At 44.0% G+C, this 20300-nt stretch overlaps 1 protein-coding gene across 1 annotated transcript in view; it reads left to right on the top strand.

The window, feature by feature from the left end:
- The window catches only part of PRODH (proline dehydrogenase 1), a 255515-nt gene extending 236455 nt beyond the window's left edge, over positions 1-19060 (top strand). Inside the window, exons 13-14 of the mRNA XM_077461427.1 lie at positions 6883-6971; positions 18783-19060. Coding sequence (XP_077317553.1) covers positions 6883-6971; positions 18783-18973 — 280 coding nt within the window. The 3' untranslated portion in view covers positions 18974-19060. The remainder of the gene's footprint in view (positions 1-6882; positions 6972-18782) is intronic.
- Positions 19061-20300: the final 1240 nt, after the last annotated feature.

Below are 20300 nucleotides of genomic sequence, written 5' to 3'. Positions count from 1 at the left end.
GTTCTTTACAATGCTGCAAGAAGGAACTTCTTTAGATGCTCATAGTCACACACACTTCTCCCGAACGTATTTCCTAAAGAGGGAGGCAGCGATGGAGAAACTGGGGAGATTAGCGAAGCCTTTGGCCCCCAGGGCACACATCAACTATTTAAACGCAAAACTTGGTGGTCTGAGGAGTACATGTCTGAGGGAGAAAAGTCTGGTCCTGAAGTCCATGAAACCTGGAACAGCAGCAGATGACATCTATGTTCCCAGGCTGTGGTACTATAACAGGCTGCATCTTCTGTCAGACCAGACTGAACCCAGGTCATCACTCTCTGGTCTTCCTTCCACGCTTCCTTCCAGGCTGTGGCTGTGGTGCTGGAGGTGTGGCAAAAGGAGGAGGAGGGGCATGGGCCAAACCACACAAGTGTTTTTCTTGTGTCATTTGGCCCAACAGACCCTTGTTGAGGGTGTGTATAATAACCTCCTCACACAAGAGCTGTGGCCCAACAGACCCTTGTTGAGGGTGTGTATAATAACCTCCTCCATTTTCTCAAGCTTGCATGCAACCAAGGCGGCAAAGGCCTCTTGATAGGTGGGTTTTGCTTGGAAGGCCGCTGATGCCTCCCCAATCAGCCTCAGGGCCGACTCTCAACATTCCCCCCCTTTCTCGCCCTTTTGCGTGGAAGGCGGAGGGGGGGGGGGACCTGGCATTCTGTGAGGCTCCTTTGCCCGCCCACCGCCTGGCTGCCGCTTACCCGTGCCTCCTCCTGGCTGCCACTTTCCACAGCCACCTCCTGGCTGCTGCATTCCACACCCTCCTGTTCCTGGCTGAGTTCTTCCTGTGTATGAAAAGGGGACATCGTTTTAGTTTTTGGTTCATCAAACACACACAATTTTCACATCAACACTGTTGCAAATTGTTAACCAATAGAAAAGACTATCATTCTGTGACCAGCGTTTTTCTTTCTTGTCCCCAAGGTTTTGGCCACTACTGTCTATTGATATGTGAAACACTTTCTAAACTCAGCAATTAGTAAGCAAAACTCAAGTTAACATCATTCATTTATACTCCCAAAATATGTACAACACTACTATACCTGGCTCAAGCTGGGCTCCTCCAGTTCTTCCTGAGTGGAAGGCCCAGGTTGGGCGTCGGAAGACTCAGCGGGTGTGGAATGTAGCATAGGACGCGTGGAAGGAAGAGTAGAGAGTGATTCTCTGACCTCAGCCTAGTCTGACAGAAACTGCATCCTGTTATAATACCACAGCCTGGGGACATGAACTGCTGAAGCTCCAGATTGCATGGGCTTCAGCACCTTGGTCCTCTCCTTCAGATATGTACTCCTCAGGCCACCGATTTTTCTTTTTTAAATAGTTGACGTCTGCCCTGGGGACCACTGGCTTCACAAACTCAACCAGTTTGTCCATTGCTGCCTGCCTCTTTTGTCTGTTACTATACTGAGGATGTGTTGGTTGCCACAGGCAGGGCATCTCTCTGTATTTATCAATGAACAGAGGGAGGAAGCTATGATCATTGAACCCGTCCATAATGTCTGCAAGACACAACACAAGACAAACCCTAATGTCAGGCTAAACTCCACTAATGCAGGCCTCAATCTAGAAGCAGTATAGCCTAGGGATGTAGTTAAAAATGTTACCTTCATTTGCACGTTCGTCGCCTCCGCGTCTCCCTCTGTTCACAGATCGTACGGACGACACGCGCGTGTTGCGTTTTATATACAGTGCACATGCGTGAAACTCCGCCCTTCCCTGATGTTCTTTCTAGACTATTCCCCGCCTCTTCGCTTTTGGCGCAGTGGGGAGAGCACATGGCGGAGAGAACGCAGGTGCGCAATCACAGTTCCACTAACGAGGAGGAGGGTGAGAAAAACCCGGAGCCTGAAACGTCCCGATCCAGGAAGAGAAGATTTAAGGCCTCAAATATGTCTTTTGGAGAGATGTTGGAGATGGTGGACATATTGAACAGGACCGACTATGATGGGAAGTATGGACCTTACCCAAACTCAAATATCAGAAAGGCCAAGATCATGAATAAAGTTGTGAAGAGTCTTCATAAGAATTTTGGGGTACGCCGATCCATGGATCAACTGAGAAAACGCTGGTCAGACCTGAAACTGAGGGAGCATGAGCAGTACATAAGGCTCAAGCGTGTTCTTGAAAAAAGTAAGTAGTTGTCGTGTGTTCATATGATTATTCTTGCTTGCATACTGCTCCATGTGCTTTGATTTCATGTTGTGCATTTTAAAATGGCCACTTTCAAGTTCATGGTTTCATTCGTTTGTAAGAAACATCGTTCTGCAGTTAAGTATTCCAGATTAACAAAGTGTCCACAATGTTCTCACCTTGGAGCTCAGCCAAAAAACACAATTGTACAACACTTCCAAGCAATATTTCATATTCCTAATTCTGTCCTCTGTGTGCTAATTATTCTTTTTTTACATTCTCATAGGGGAGAGAAGACTCGGCAAGTATGAGGACAACAGGGACCACACCCCCTCCCAAAGAAGGCGAAATTCAAAAACCAGAAGCAGAGGAGCAGGAGGAGGAAGGAGAGATCGTTGAAGTTGGACAAATTGTCACCACAACAGGTGAGTGTCGGAGAACACAGCTTCCGGTAAGCTCATCAATGTATGTCACTATATTTTTAATACATGGTGTGTTTTTTTGCTTTGTTTTGTAGGTGATGTGGAAGAAGAATACCATTTTACCAGTGAAAGTGCCCAGATCCTGATTGGGGAGATAATGGGATTGCCATCGGGATTTAGAAAATATACAGCAAAACATCAATGATGTTAAAAATAAAATGAAGAACATCATTGATGTTTTGGGGAAGAGTGTGAAACACCACAAACTAGCTAGGGTTTTATTTTTTGACTTTTAATCAACTTTTGTATTTTTTTGAAAATCCAAATTTGGAAGATGCACAGAGTGTGTAAACATGCGCTATCTCCCATCATGGGGGATCAATGTACGTGTTTTGTGGAAAGTGGCTGAGATGAAGGGGTAGCAGCCCCAAAACATGTACATTGATCCCCCATGATGGGAGATGGCACATGTTGACACACTGTGTGCATCTTCCAAATTTGGATTTTCCAGGGGTGGCACCCCATGTGATGAAGGCAATATCAGCCCAGTTTGTACATACTCATGTCTGATATTGTCTTCACTTTTCAAAGGTGAACTTTGTAAGTTCCTGTGTTCTGTATGCTACGCTTTGATACATGCCTGTTTACACAAAAACACAAAGTGTAAAAAAAATTACCTGAAAGACTGTTTTTGATACACACATTTTGTTGGTTAGTTGTAAAACCCTTTTCTAAACACACATGTGAATGTGCTTGGATTAAAAAGTTAAATTATCAACAATGTGTGGCTTCCTTTTTCATTGCGCAAAAGATGTATTTGGAGTAAAATTGTTGTTTTCGGTGAAAATGGGTGTTACTAAACTACTCTTCCATAGTGGAAGTGCCTTTAGTAAAAAACACACAGTTAATTTTGACAATCATGCCATTTTCCTGCCATGGTGCTTAAAATGAGCACGGTTTTGGTCAGTAATGCACTACATACATTAGTTACCAAAAACAAGGTGTGTGTGTAGCAGACACACAACATAATAAGCGTATCTGAAGAAGAGACTGTCCCCTTATCTCGCTCAGAACTTGGGTTTGCACTGTTGGTGAAAAAGGCACAACAAGAAAAAACATAAATTTACATAGGAGACACCTAAAAGCAAGCCAAGCAGTAAATGAAGGAGTTTCAAAGAAAAATGTATTCTGAAAATGCCTCTCAGACATTGTCTGGCATATCAATGGCCCCCCTACCCACAAAGTAGTCCACCTATTGGGTTCTAACCTCACGGGCGCTTTGGAGGGGGGCAAGTCAGGATGAGCAGGTTCAAGGCCCGTGAGGTTATAATTTTCCAGCAAGTCTGCTTCTTGTTGGACAACTGAGACTGCATAGTTTGCAGAATGTCTTTTTAGAAAATTGTGAAGAACACAGCAGGCCAGCACTATGTGATTTAGTTTGTATTCCGCCATGTGGATAGGCGTTAAAAAAAGGCGGAACCGGCTGGCCAGTATTCAAAAGGTGTTCTCCACCACGCTTCGGGCTCTGGACAGGCGGAAATTAAAAATCCTCTGGTCTGGGGTGAGGGTCCTCATCGGGAAAGGCCGCATCAGATGGTTCGCCAGGGTAAACGCCTCATCCGCGACGAAGACGAACGGGAGTCCTTCCTGATTCTCCTCTGGGGGTGGCAAGCCCAGACTGCCACTCTGGAGATGCCAGTAGAACTCCATCCGTGCGAACACTCCACCATCCGACATCTGTCCATTTTGCCCCACGTCCACATACAAAAACTCATAGGTTGCAGACACCACTGTCAACATCACGATACTAGGAAACCCCTTATAATTATAATAGTACGACCCTGAGTTGGGTGGTGGGATGATGCAGACGTGCTTCCCATCAATTGCTCCTCCACAATTGGGAAAGTCCCAACGACTGTCAAAGTGGGAGGCCACAGTCTGCCATTCCTGTGGCGTTTTAGGACACTGTGGAGTGAAACAAGACCAAAAATTAGTAATTTTAAAAATCAACATTGCAAGCAGCATAGACACCAACATTTTTGGCCAAGATTAGTATAACATTTTGGGAACTTCCTCACATAGAATGAACCACATCAGCATGTCATAAGATAAATGAGACTTTGTGTAGAACAAGTGGTGGTAAATTTGGGGCAATAGGTCTCTCCATTGGGGAGTATAGTTCTTGAATTTGTAGATACCCAGGGGAAAGAAGCACAAGCCCCGCATGGGGATGTTCCAGATGGTAAATGGGGGTCTGTCATTATCTAAAGGAGTATATTGACTCTACTAATTTGTCCCTCAGGGATTGAGCTAGTCTAAATATGATTTCTGGCTGATTACGGACATATTTGCTCAGAATTGGATCATCTTTTAATAATGGCCAATGTGCATCCAAGAAATACCTCAGCTCTTCGTGTTGCGAAGAGAATTTAGTAATGACCTTGGTCGTTTGAAATATTTGTGGTTTAGGAGAGTTAAACAGTAAGTCATTGCGTTGCTTACCGGGGGGGCTTTATTGTAAGCCTTCCGTAAGAGTGTTTTTCTGTAGCCTCTTGCTAGGAGTCATGCCTTTAATAGTTTGTCCTGTTCTTTGAAATCCTCTTGAAGGGTACAATTCCGGCGTAATCTAATATATTGGGCATATGGAATCCTCCGAATCGGAGAGGGTGGGTGTGCACTAGTGGCTTGTAGTAGGGTATTCTTCCCAGCTGTGTTTTTCTGGTATAGATTGGTAGCAAGGACATTGTGATCTTTAAATATAACTAAATCTAAAAAGTTGATTTGTCTTCTATCATTGGTACTGATACATTTTAGATTAAATTCATTGGTGCCCAAGGCCTCTATGAATCTTTCCAACTGCGTCTGGCTACCGGTCCATAAATTAAAAATGTTGTCGCTGTAATGACGCCATAGTAGGACATTCTCAATGTGTTCCGCAAAGACCTCACTCAAAAAGATGTCTTTCCCACCCCCCCCCAGATAGAGGTTGGCATAGGACAGCGCGCAGTATGTGCCCATAGCCACCCCCTGTATCTGGAGGTAGTGGGAACCCATAAAGCAAAACCAATTATGTGGAAGGACAAATTCCAACAGTCTGACCACAAAGTCATTGTAACTCCAGTGTCGGTGGTCGTCCTCATGGAGGAATTCCCGTATCGTTTCAACTCCCCGCTTGTGTGGGATGCTCGAGTACAAAGCCTCGACATCCAAAGTCACGAACAGGGAGCTGGGAGGAACGGGTAACCCTTTGATTTGTTTTAAAAGATCAAGTGTATCCCGTGTATAAGAAGGTAGTGCTGTCACGTGAGGCATCAAAGTTGCATCCACCAACTGACTAGCACTTTCAGTAAGACTTCCGATACCTGAAACTATCAGTCTCCCAGTCGGCGACAAGGGATCCTTATGCACTTTAGGAAGTGCATAGAATGTCGCCATCCTGGGAGACCGAACGTTCAGGTAATCATACTGGTCCTCATCAATGAGGCCCTCAGAGTAGGCCCCATTAATGATCACAAGGTAGTCATTTCTAAATGAAGATGCAGATGCTGCAGGGAGGGGTTTGTACCATTCACTGTTGGAAAAAATATTGAGGCACATTGTTTCGTAGAAAATTCTATAAGGTCCACCCAATATTAGTATTTTTTCCTTATGTAAAGCATGCACTGGATGATACGTCCTTCCAGAAATACTGCATTTATAACCACATTCATCTCTGAAAGAAACAAAAAGACAACTTATATTACAGAAACGAGTTTCATGCATGTACATTTTCTGACGTAATGAAAGAATCTTAAAGCTCTCTGCTTCCCACCATGTAACCTGTCACTTAACATTGTCACATTGCAATTGCAGTGTTTTATGGAGAAGAAATTTGAAAAGAGTCTTCAGGCAGTTCTGCCCAGGCTCAAATTTCCATATAGTAAAACTAGGCAATGCTGCCTGATGATTTTGCTGACTTTGGCACAGAGTACCATATCTGCAAACCATTTAAAATATACCCAGGATTCTTTTATTAAAGGCACTGGTAATACTCCTGAAAATGTGCTTTTTTTATTGTTAATGCTGAGTTGCATTTTGGGCTTAGTTCTTCTAGTTAAAGATTGTAGATTCCGTTTGGTATACTGCAATGTATCAAAAATAATAAAATAACAGAAAAATCTACCTCTGCTCATTGATCCTCTCTACAGTCCTTATTCAGAAAGCTGTCTGATCATTAAATGAACACCTTTAGAAGCTAAAACTCTGTGGATGTGATTGCATGTGCTATAAACAATCATTTTATTCTTTGTAGAATGAACGAATTGGGCATTTACCCCGAGGATAAAAAAGTATATTTTGGACAACTGCTCGGCATGTGCGACCAAATAAGTTTTCCTCTTGGTAAGTGATAATTTACGGTCCTTGATTAATGTATCAGATTTACTGCTCTGGGTTTAATATGACACATTACACTCACATAATGGAAATCAGTTCTATTGCAAAACACTAATTCTATATTATCAGATTATTCGTAAAGGGTTTTAGGTGTAATTTCAATCTTATGGGTTTTTGTAAGCTGCTGATTTAACCACTTCAGGCTCAGAAGGATTTACTCACTTCCTGACCAGGCCCCATTTTTGCGATGCGGCACTGCACCGCTTTAACTGACAACTGTGTAGTCGTGCAATGCTGTACCCACAAATAGAGCTTTCTTTTGGTGGTAATTGATCACCTCTGGGGTTTTTTTTATTTTAGTTTTTGCGCTATAAACAAAAGTGACAATTTTGAGAAAAAAATACATTTATTACTTACTGTGTTAGAATACATATACAAAAAAATAAATATATATACATATATATATATGTGTGTGTGTGTGTGTATGTATATATGTATGTATGTATGTATGTATGTATGTATATATATATATATATATATATATATAATAGTATTTATCAGTTTAGGCCAATATTTATTCTTCCACATATTTTTGGTAGAAAAAAATCGCAATCGGCGTATATTGATTGGTTTGCGCAAAAGTTATTGTGTCTACAAACTACGATAGATAGCAATAGGGATATATTTATGGACTTGTATTTATTTTTTACTGGTAATGGTGGAGATCTGTGATTTTTTAGTGGGACTGCAACATTGCGGCGGACAAATTAGACCTCAAATGACATATTTTGGGGACCAGTGACATAATTACATTGATAGGTAAATTTTTATAGCACTGATCAGTGTATAAATGACACTGGCAGGGCAAGGGTTAACACTAGGGGGTGATCAAGGGGTAACTGTGTTCCCTAACTGTAGGGGGGATGGGCTGCCAGGGACATGACAGAGACCGCTGTTCCCGATCACTGGGAACAGCAGATCTGAGATGTCTCCTGTCAGAAAAGGGATTTGCCTTGTTTAGATCCCCGTTCGGCCTCTGTGTACAACGATTGTAGGTAACCGGCAGACATTGAGTCTGCGGGCACGCTCCTGCAATCTCACATGCACGGACCGACGTATGGGTAGATGCGCAGCGGCTGGTCAGCAAGCAGTTTAAAATTGTGTATTTATTACACGAAAAAGGATTCCCAGAACACTGTTTTTTCCAAAGAGGGCACAGTTGTAGCCTTCTTCTTTCAGGCATGCTGTCTCTCGCAGAAAAAAAAAACACACTCGCCACTGCTCAACCCCAGGTCTCCTCAACTTCTGTGCAGGTGGGCGGCACTTGCAAATGGCCCCTGTATGCCATCCACATTCAGTAGGTATAATATGGTGGCCTCTTCTGGCTAATAAAATAAACTTAATTTCTCTTACGTTCACCGACTGACACAGCTCCCTTCTTATACCATCGGGTTGTTAGGAGAGGACTAGGCAGAACATGTTAATATGTTATAACAAAACTAGAACTTTCTAGTTCCACCCAAGGGGCGGTCCCTTAGGTAACAACCCCCCCAGCCTGCTCCTGCAGCCTCAGTTTTGTTCTGCCTAGTGAAGAAGGACCTAGGAACCCTGCGAGCCCATCGGTGCGTGGATTTTTCTGCAGAAGTTTGCCTTTTGCGCAAGATTAAAGATCCTGTGATCTGCTATCAACAGCCAGCTGGGTGACAGGCTGGATACGCTTATCCTTGTAGTCTCCCCAGCCTGGCCAGCGAGCGTGTGCAGACCAGAGCTCCGCACTAGGTCGGCCACGACATGCCCCCAGCTCCAGGGGTGGCCGGTGGGCATAATGCCCCGGGACACACATATGACCAGGCTACTGATGTCTGCGTCACAGTGTGCCAGGCCAGCAGCCACCCCATACTGATCGGAGAGTGGGTCTGTGATAGAATGTCTCCCAGCTCGTCAGGACTGGTAAGTACAGCTCCCTGCCTTGGTGGGGCTAAGCAGCTGGGCATTCCATGGGAGGTCGATTCGGGGGTCCCTCACCTCCCTCTCTTCTCTCCCTGTCCCTATCTTCCCTCCCCCCCCCCCTGCTGAGCGGTATGTGTGCCATAGACAGGGGCTCCCCGTGGGGCTTTCACCTGAGGTAGGGACGGCGCTGGGTAGCTGTGCCCTGGATGTCTGTAGGTCTCTCCCCTGGGTGTCTCAAGTCTGTGTCTGCTGATCACTGTAGCGCTGTTTACCGCCATTTCTCTGCCTGTTTTTCACTGTCCTTCTTTGCATACAGTGTTTGGCGGCCATTTTTGGTGTGACCATGGAGCAGCATGCTCTGACTCAATTTTACTGTAGTCCGGTGGCCATTTTCCCTGTGATTATGTCCTTTATACTGGACAATCTGCAGCCATTTTGTTGAAGCCTGAACACGTTTTTCAGCTTCAGCGCTGTACAGTGGAGCTCAGCACAGCGCGGTTTTGTCTCATAAGTATCTGGGAGCTGACAAAGGACACAGGCACACCTATTTGAACCGCACGGAACTCAGTCAGGGTGATGAGTCCAGCGGTGGGAGCCCCTCAGCCTGCAGCAGTTAGGAGGGTGGGACCATCACTGTCCTAAGTCCCCAACAGGTGGCAGACATGGTAGAATCAGCATGGCTTCAGAAACTGGTGTTTCTTCCCCCGAAATCCAGGCAATTGCAACCGGTTCGCCAGTGCCGTGCCTCTGGACGCTTTGTCAGCAGTTCTTAATACGTTCATTGCCAAGATGGAGGCAGTGCTTGGGCGCAAAAGTGGTAAAAAATGCTTCAGATGACGCTGACCAGGACATTCGGACAAGTGAGGATGAATCCCCGTCTGGGTCCGTGCGTGATAAAGCGATTGTTGGAGCACTTATCACAGCTGTACGTGATGCCCTGAACATTCAGGAGCCAGCAGATCCCTCTGCTGATGCAGTGAGCCCTTTTTTGGGATCACTGCCAGCCCGACTTGACGACCTCTGAAGGACAAAAACATCCCTGGAACCGCAAGCCTGCGAGCAAAAGTGCTACTGCATGAAGCTTTGCCCCCGCACACAATTTGGGTGGGGGGGGTCGCCTTTGGGAGTTTGCAGCCCAGGTGGACCTCTCAGCTGTCCGACCAGTGGGTCTGCAATCTGATTTCCTTTGGCTACAAGATAGAGTTCCTCTCTTGTCCACCAAACAGATTCTTCCCAGCATACCCGTACTCCCGGCTCGCCAGGAGGCCCTAATGGTAAGGGACCTGCTGAGTCGCGGGGTGATAGTACCTGTTCACTACTCACAATATTTTGGATGGTCTGTCATCACCTCATCACTGCGGAGTCACTATCATTTTTCTTCAATTAAGGACTTTTATATGGACGTTTTAAAATTACCTCTATCAAAGGGTTTTTCTTACTGTCTAATTATGTTTCTTTTGATTAATTTATTAATATAAATGAATTTTTTATGTGTATTTCTTATAATACCTACACAGTTCAATAACCGTTTTTGCGGTCACGTGATCAGTTAACTATCATTCTCAGTGTTTTTATTAGTACTGAGGATTGGTTTTTGTTCTCACTGTAATTTTTTGCATATTTCTTGCACATTTTTTCTGCATAGGATTGATATATATATTCACTTATTTAATTTTGGTGACACTTCACTTATTCAATTTTGGTGACACAACATTTATTGTATTTCATTTTATTTTATTTTTTTAGCGCAACCCACTCTTTTTCTTATTTATTGTTGAATGTAGTATAACATTTGGGTTTGCTGCTCGTTTGTTTATTTTTATTTTTACGATTTGGGCAAGCGTGTTTTTTTCCTTCTTTTTTCTATACCTATAAACCTAGTGCCTGGTTAAACAGCATGAAAAACCAAGATAGAGGTGGCTGCGGGTAACGTCACCTCCGTTCCTCCGTATGCATTACGTCCTAATTGGACTTCATCAGCAGATACGGAGCAGACGTACACCATGCTTTATATAGGACTACACCCCTAAATAACCACCCAATCACCAATCACAATAATACATAGTAAACTAGACTTACCATGTGGTGCACAATGTCTCACTTCCCATCCACAGCATGTTAATCAGCATGCTGTAGCACAGAGAATGACACAAGAGCTGCCTACATACGTCAGCAGTTCGCGACCTTGATTAGGCCCGGCATCCCTTGCTCCATGGCAACATCGCACTCCCCGCACGGAAGCTCTGTGTAGAAGGGGAGACAGCGCAAATGCGCAGAAGCGATCGAACATTCCTGTGTGATCAACACAGCGCAAGGGACAGCACAAACTCTCTCTCCTATGGGAGAGGAATAACACACATGAGCCAGCTTACTACTGACGTCCTAACATTTATTACAAAAGCTGGCCAAACGAGGACCCATCCCTTTCATTAGCCAATCATCAACAGACCCTTAGGTCATGCAAGTCAATTCAAATGTGATGATAGACTTAGTCACCAGCTCCTAAATAAGAAGTACATTTAAAAAAATGCATAAAAATAAAAAACCTATAAAAAAATTAAAATAAAATCCAAAATTGTTTTTCAAATTGTTTTTATTTTTCCCATATATCAATAAATATCCTAAAATATCTTCATATTACTCTGGAAAAGGACTTTTAAATGTCTTTATTGCCCCTTCCCTCTCAATATGGTATAATATATTCCTGCAACTAGGGATAATTACAGAGAAAAAAAGGGGACATCACCCGCAGCCACATAAAATTACATCAAATAACAAACAAAATATAGACATCTGTCAGAAATAAAACTGTTTAAATCGAAATCAACGTTGAGTCCGCCAGGGGTTAAAACGTGGGTCTCGTATATCCAATACGATTCCCTATGGCTCAACTGTCGTATAAAATGACCCCCTCTCCAATGTTTAGTTACTTTCTCTATGCTCCAAAATTTTAAACTTCTTGGACTTTGCTTATGAAATAACTTAGTGATGAGATATGTTATGCGTGGTGAGGCCTTTCTTTTGTTATTAATATGCTCAGCTAAATGAACATGAAGGGGCCTTAATGTTCTCCCGATGTATTGCAGCCCGCACCTGCATTTAATCATGTATACCACCCCAATAGTGTCACAGGTTATAAGTTGTCTAATATCATACTCTATATTGGTCACAAATGCCAAGAATTTCTTCCTTTTCTTAAGGTTCCCCTTTGCGTGTTTGCAAGGTACACACCTTCCACACGCATAAAAACCTTCTAAAAATGAAAATAATCTATTTTCTCTGGGGATAGGGGGATTAAGAATACTTGGGGCAAGACTTGCTTTGTAAAAGTACAGAGGTTTAGAATGTAATCAGTTCGCTGCACTCCATCAAGGGGACTCACTGGCGTCTTTGGACATCCAGGATGCATACCTGCACATATCCATATGCCTTCGGCATTAAAAATATCTGCGATTTGCAGTTGGGGAAGCCCACTACCAGTTTGTGGCTTTCCCCTTTGGCTTGGCATCAGCCCCCGGAGTCTTTACCAAGGTATTGGCTCCTGTTTTGGCGTTGCTGTGACAACGTGGGATCGCGATCGTAGGTTACCTAGACGATCTCCTCCTGAGAGCATCTTCCACCTCAGAATTAGAGATGTGGCGATCACCATGCAGACCCTGCAGGAATTTGGGTGGCTGTTGAACCTAAAAAAGTCGGTGATCGTACCGACTCAGCGCTTGGAGTACCTAGGCTTACTGCTGGGCTCTATGGAAGCGAGAGTTTTTCTTCCTTCAGACAAGTTGCAGACTCTCAGAGCCGCGGTAAATCTGCTGATGGACTGCAGGTGGTCGTCTCTACACTTCTGCATGCGAGTCCTGGGACTCGTGGTGGCCTCCTTCGAGGCAGTACCGTATTCCCAGTTTCACACCAGAGTCTTGCAGAATGAGATCTTGACAAAATGGGACAAATCTCCGTTATCCCTGGATCGGCAGATTCAGGTGAGCCAGTCAGTCAGGGACTCCCTGCTCTGGTGTTCGAGGTCCCCAGCACTTCGGTCCGGGAAGTCATTCCTACCGCTATATTGGACAGTGATCACAACGGACCCCAGCCTAACCGATAAGACTGCGATGGCATCCTATCAGGATCCAGTCAGACAACACCATTGGCATATGTCAATCACCAAGGAGGAACAAGAAGCTCGGCCCCCACATGGGAGGTCGCTCACATCCTTCAGTGGGCAGAGTGACATGTACCGGCCCTATCGGCCATTTACATCCCGGGAGTGAAGAACTGGTAGGCGGAATGCCTAAGTCGCCAGATGCTGGACCCAGGAGAATGGGTGTGGCAACCGGAGGTGTTCAGGCTACTGTGCCCGCGATGGGGCACACCAGACATGGATCTTCTGGCCTCCCATCTCAATCAGAAGGTGCCGAGATTCGTGTCAAGGACAAGAGATCCTTGGGCAGACACGCTGGTGGCTCCGTGGGATCAGTACCAGCTGATCTATGCCTTTCCTCCCCTGAAACTGTTACCAAATCTGCTTCGCAGAGTGGAGGCCGAGGGGATTCCAGTAATACTGATTTCCCCAGATTGGCCGCAGCGTCCCTGGTACACAGACCTAGTGCGCCTGGTAGCGGACGCCCCATGGCGACTGCCGTTACTAGAGGACCTGCTGTCTCAAGGTCCGATTCTCCCTTCTGCTTTACCATCTCTGGTTTTAACGGCATGGTTATTGAGAACCAGGTGTTGAGAAACTGGGGTCTTTTGGACTCGGTGATTTAAACTATGCTGAGAGCATGGAAATCTTCTTCTCGGAAGATATATCCGAGAAGATGATTTCCTGGATATACCTTGAAGGCCTACATCTCCCATGTGTGAGGAGAAAGGATGGCGTCCGCTCTCCTTTTCTATATCAAGGATTCTACAGCAAGGAGTAGACCAGAAATTGGCTTTAAGCACCATTAATGGACAAATATCAGCCTTGGCTGTCTTTTTTTTTTTTTTTTTTTTTTCAGCGACCACTTGCGTCTCACTCTCTAGTGAGCACTTTTGTTCAAGGGGTCCGACATGCGTCCACTGTTACCCCTGTGGGATCTGAACCTGGTGTTATCGGCGCTTCAGAAACCGCCATTTGAAAATAGAGAGATTTTGCTGTTGACTCTCTCAGAAAGTGGTCTTTCTAGTGGCCATTACATTAGCCAGGAGGGTTTTGGAATTGACGGCCTTGTCTTGCAAGTCCCCTTACCTGGTTATTCACAAGGATAAGGGGGTATTGCGTCCGCAACCTTCTTTTCTGACCAATGTGGTTTCAACGTTCCACATCAATGAAGAAATTTGTTACCATGTCTGTGTCCTAAACCTTCACATCCTAAGGAGGTGGCCCTCCATTCCCTGGACGTGGTCCGGTCTCTGAGGGTGTATTTGTCTACGGCTCTCTTTCAGGAGTCAAACTCCTTGTTTGTTTCTGTGGCTGGTCCGAAAAAAGGCATGGCGGTCTCGTGGGCCACCGTTTTCCAGGTGGATCAGACAGATTGTAGTACAGGCCTATGGCTTGAAGGGGCAAATGCCCCCCTTTCTGGTCACGGCCCACCAGGGCAATTGGAACTCCTTGGGCCTTCCGACGTCAAACGGCTGACGCTCGTGTGTAAAGCGGTTGTCTGTTCACACCTTCACAAAATTCTACAAGGTAGATGTCGGTGCATCAGCTGATGCCTGTTTTGCAGGCAGCCGTGTAATTGCAATTGCACTTACATTTTTTTCCTGTTTTTTTTTTTGGTAAATAACGCAGTACTTTTAAGTTAATGCACTGTAGCATTTGTTACCGCAAGTTTTGACGCGGTTTGTAGGTAGTGACTCCCAGATTGAGGTTTTTTGTAGGTATAAAGGTTCTTTAAGTTTTATATTGGTTCCCACATGCCATTGTGGGTGAAGTCTTTATGCTGTTTTCCCACCCCTCATTTTGGCACTGCTTGGGGAAGGTCCCGATGGTATAAGAAAGGAGCTGTGTCAGTTGGTGAATGTAAGAAAATAGGATTTTTTTGTACTCACCGTAAAATCCTTTTCTCTGTAGTTCACCAACTGACACAGCACCCTCCCCTCATATTTTTTTGTTATACTGCTTGTTGACGTACTGAGGCTGCAGGAGCAGGCTGGGGGGTTGTTACCTAAGGGACCGCCCCTTGACTGGAACTAGAAAGTTCTAGTTTTGTTATAAGATATTAACATGTTCTGCCTAGTCCTCTCCTGAAGGTGGCATAACAACCCGATGGTATAAGAAAGGAGCTATGTCAGTCAGTGAACTACAGAGAAAAGGATTTTACGGTGAGTACAAAAAAATCCTATTTTGGCACATAAAAAAACTACAAACACAGCCCCACGCATTTGCATTTTTGCCCAGTATGGGCCTTAATCATAGCAAATTAGGACTTCCAGCCAAAGCACATGTAAAACCTCCACGCCCACTGACAGATCTGACCATTCAGGCGTATACTAAATGAATTGAATCTCAAAGAGGTGTTCATCAATTTAAATCCTAGCAAAGCAAAAGGAAATATATGGTAGCAGATCGTTAACAAAAGAGAGTAGGTGTATACAGGGACAGATAATCATTTAAGAAAAAGACATGTCCCATCTTTAATTAATCTCCATGGCAGACAATTGTCAAAGACCGGCTATAAATGGAGCAGTGGCAGGAAAGAAAATCGCTCCATTCCCCCCTTCAACACAGTCAGTGTTGACAGGGGAATCCCTCCCATGGAGCCATTGTATTGTCCAGGCAGGGGAAGCCTCCCCCATCAGCAGAACACAGTGATTATTGCTAGTGGCTATAACAGCCGCTAGTAATAATCGCATGTAAAATCTGACATGCTGGTTATACTCAAGTTGATTGATATCCATACATGGTTCGAATTTAGGCCGGTTCCTGCTGAACCCGGCTGAGGTTGGAACCATTTATGGCTTATGTTATGCATCTACCATGCCTTCCTTTTTTAAGAGCCTTTTGTGGAGATCTCCCCCTCTTGGGGATTTCTTAACTCTCTCTATGCAATAAAATTTAAATTCTTTCAGGTTAGCATTGTAAATATTTTTCTGCAGAAAGATGTTTAGCATTGGGGTTAGTACTTGCCATGAAAATGCTTACGTATTGTGATTCCTAAAGAACAAGTTGTGCAACCCACATATTGCAGGGAGTGCTCTGTGCATATGTAGTACTTCAATGTATAAAATCTTTTATGGGATACACCTCACCAGTGCTAAAGGTGCGTACTTCCCCTATTTTTAGATGTAATTCACAATATTTGCATAGTTTCTTACCGAAACCCCAGCCTTCTAGGAAATGTCATATGTCACAGGAGGCTGGCTGTGGGCAGGATAAGGCAGTGTCACGAGTGAGTGGGTTTTAAATGTGCTTTGGCTGGTATCGCCAAGAAAAGTACAGACTGGGGAGGGAAAGAATGAGTGGTACTTCACTTTTTGAGTGAAGTTCCCCTTTAACTAGAGGTTTCTATTATGTCCAATCTCTACACAAATTAGGATTTTTTTGTTTTTAATATTCAAGAATGAAGCCCTTTATATTAGTAGATTCTGGTAGTCTTCTGTAATTTTTGCATCCCTACATTTTTATGCAAGTTGATTACACACACATAACTATTTTAAACTCATATTTAGGAGAGAGTGGGGCTCAATATCTGTAGCAATGGCTCACATTGGACCCTGCAACATTACACTATCTGCATCCATAATACACCTATTTGTGTCAGAATTTAAGTACTTGAGTTATTTCTCTGTTGCATCAAGTGAAATGGAGGGGAGTGAGTTGTTAAGACTTCTAGTGTTCAAATCAGTCAGGCTAAAAGCGGTGGTTCTGGTTAAAAGGGGTGATTCTGACCTTTTTAATATACATAAAGCTTAATATTCAAACACACAGATAATATATGAAAATTCAGTTGCCGGTGTGAACTGATATGTAACCAGCGACTTTACCAATGAGTTCAGAAGTAAGGTAATTCAACATAAAAACAAATGGGCAATGTTGGGATGTCGAGTATCAAAATTTCAGACTGCAGGAGAACATTTAAAGCTAGTACTTGGCTAGGGATAAGGGATGTAACCGGCACTATATTTCAGCTAACAAATGTGGACAACATCTTGCACGGGTTCGCCACCCTCGCCCCCCACATCTGCCCATCCCACACATCTGTACTCCCAATCAAAAGAAGATTAGGAATCCCCAGGGCATAGCAAGCGCCTTCCAACATTATTACTCCCAACTATACAACCTACCCACACGGACTAGACAGGCATCATAGGGAGACCCACCTAGATAACCCCTTAACAGGATCTGAGTTCCTGTCTGGCATCAAGGGATTGAAATCTGGTAAATGGCCAGGATTCTCCCCTAGGTTCTACAAATCATTCGCCCAGTCCGTTACCCCACTTTTAGTCGCAGCGTTCAACCACATAGACGACTCCCATCTCCACTCTAAAGACATCCTATCCTCCAACATTTCCAGATTACAGATAGGACTAGGTCCTGCTTTCGTATCCAGGGTAATGGCATTATACTCCCTCCCCTCAGCTTCCATTTTAGTCAATGGCTCCTCATCTACTCCGTTTTACATTTCTAATGGTACCCGTCAGGGATGTCCCCTCTTGCCTCTACTTTTTGTTCTGGTGATAAAACATCTAGCACGAGCCATCAGACATAACAAAAGTATAGCAGGGAAACAGACCCCATCCGCAGACCACAAGCTTTCACTCTATGTGGATGACCTCTTAGTGTATATTCAACGTCCACACATGTCCCTGCCATCCCTGATGCACAGATTTGGGGGATTTAGCAATTTTAAGCTAAATATGTCCAAGACTGAAGCCCTTAATATCTCCTTACCACCTACTACGCTTGCCCAAGTGAAGACCAACTTCTCCTTCCAATGGGGCTCCAGGGGCATCTCTTGGGGATAACGATCCCGTCCAATCTCTTGAATCTCTATACCCTTAACTACCTTCCCTTGCTCACTCGGCTTAGGTTCCAGGTGTCCAGTTCCTTCCTAATGCCACTACCCTGGTTTGGGCGTATTATTACCATTAAAATGGATACCCTTCCCAAATTACTTTGTGTTCCAGACTGTGCCTATCTCTGTCCCCAAACACTTCTTTAAATCTCTGCAATCCATGACTATACACTTCATCTGGCACCAGGGAATGTTTTGTATTCACTGCTAACATACCCCAAAAGTCAGGACGGAGTGGGCCTCTCCATACCCGACCTCCAAGCACTATTATGGGGATATGGGCAGAAGCTACACCTTCTCTCCACCTCTTCCCTGAGTCACTCAGCTGTCCAGGACTCTCTATTCTGATTGGTTAAGACACAGAAGGGTGCCATTGGCTCCTGCTACTGTCAATCAAAGTCAGTTAGCCAATCAGGAGAGAGAGGGGTGGGGCCGAACATACGCTCTCTGTCTGAATGGACATATGGAGCTGCAGCTCGGCGCAAGTGCCCCCACAGCAAGGTGATTGCTGTGGGGGCATTCAACAGGAGGGAGGGGCCAGGAGAAGCGATGAGGGACCCGAGTAGAGGAGAAACCAGGAGGCCCTGTACAAAACCATTGCACAGAAGCAGGTAAGAATGACATGTATGTTAAAAAAAAATATATATATATATATATATATATATATATATATATATACACACTTTACAATCACTTTAAGAGCTATTTTTATGTAAACCCACTTATAACTTGTGCCATGTAGGTCGCACCTGAGTCAGAACCAGCATTAGTAGTGTTTTAGTACTTCTTGGCATTCAACAGGTATTTATTGCAGCTGTCCATTTTTATACAAAGGTAATTCTAAATCTTTTTTTTTTTTTTGTCACATTGACAGGCCAAGCAGGCTACCCTGTTTATAAATATGTTCCCTATGGACCCGTCAACGAAGTTCTGCCGTACCTATCCAGGAGAGCCCAGGAAAACCGTGGCTTCATGAAAGGAGCAATGAAAGAGCGTGAGCTCCTTTGGATGGAGTTCAAAAGACGTCTGCTCACAGGCAACCTCCTCTACACTCCCAGATTCTAGAGAGAGAGAGATGGCAGCGTGGAGCTCAGCAGTAAAACGAACAAGGATGACAGCCATACACATAATATTTAAACTTGTTTTCCTTTTTTAAGTGAAACCAAAACCCAAACCAATGCAGCTGTGTTTTTAAACTAAACCCACGTTGTTCATGCTTTAAGGAAATTGCCCTTTCAGCAATAGATTGCAAAAAAAAGTCTATTTAAAAAGAGAAAAGTTATTAGATTACTTTCCAGGCATATTAGAATGTATCGTAATTTTAATTATTATTTATTGTCCTGAACAATTGAATGTGTGTTTTTAAATTATCAGTCCTGCAGACAAAGCTTGATAAAGCTGAACACGTATAGGGAAATATTTGTAAGGCTTTGTGAAAGTCTTGCAGCCACTCCCAATGCACCAAAATACATTAATTCTGAGAACAAAGTCATGGACTTGATAAAATAAATCTGACACTGGTTAAATATTAGGAGTCAACATGACTAGTAGCTTGGCTGTAATGCCAGGTACACACAGAGTTTTTTTTCCATTTAACTCAGCGGGCTGAGCGAAAAAAAAAGTTGACAGACTGATGTATTAACACAAGTGATGATGGTACAGCGATCTCCCCTGCTGAGCTATTGTGTGCTGACAGAGGGACTGCCCCTCCCCCACCAGAACAGAGTGATCAGCACTTTCAGCCATTGGCTGCTGGTTTTCCAGCTTGTCTGATAAAAGCCGGTCATTAGTCCAGCGTCTTTCGGACAGGTTGCTGTACTCATGGGCCAAATGACGGCCGGTTTCTGTTGAACTGGGTGTCTAGCCTTTAGTGTATTCTTCTCAGCGGAAAGTGAATATATCTATAAGCCAAGTTACCGCTTGAAGAAAACAGGTCTTTGCAGTTCATCTGCCATAACTGTTTTTCCTGGTTTTGTGATTGTCTTGATTGATTGGCAGCTGAGCAGACAAGAAGGAATGAACGCTTTAATAATAATTGGGAAAGCATTATGTCAAGGAGTCGCTGATTAGCGATTTCATTAGTGTAGTTTTCTTTAGTCTTTCCTTGCGTTGTTTGGAGTTCCTCCCATATAACCTGCATATTTCTTGCAAAGTGCAGTGTAGTGACTTGGATTGCACTACTTTTGTTTCAATCTTTTGAGATTCTAAAATTAAAATACATGTTGCATGAATACATTTTACATTCCATGGAAATGCTTTAGATTCATAAATCTCCTTTTTATAGTGGAGTAGAGTAAATGCCTAGACTGTTTCTGTAGATTACATTGTACCTATTACCTAAAATCTGTTTCTTTTGATAGCTTGTTACTTGTTGAACATCTTTATCAGTTCT

This window comes from Lithobates pipiens, unplaced genomic scaffold, assembly GCF_037356315.1.
Source record: "Lithobates pipiens isolate NorthernLeopardFrog02 unplaced genomic scaffold, aLitPip1_a1.2 Scaffold_3, whole genome shotgun sequence".
Taxonomy (NCBI): Eukaryota; Metazoa; Chordata; class Amphibia; order Anura; family Ranidae; genus Lithobates; species Lithobates pipiens.
This window is presented reverse-complemented; position numbering and strand designations above follow the sequence as displayed.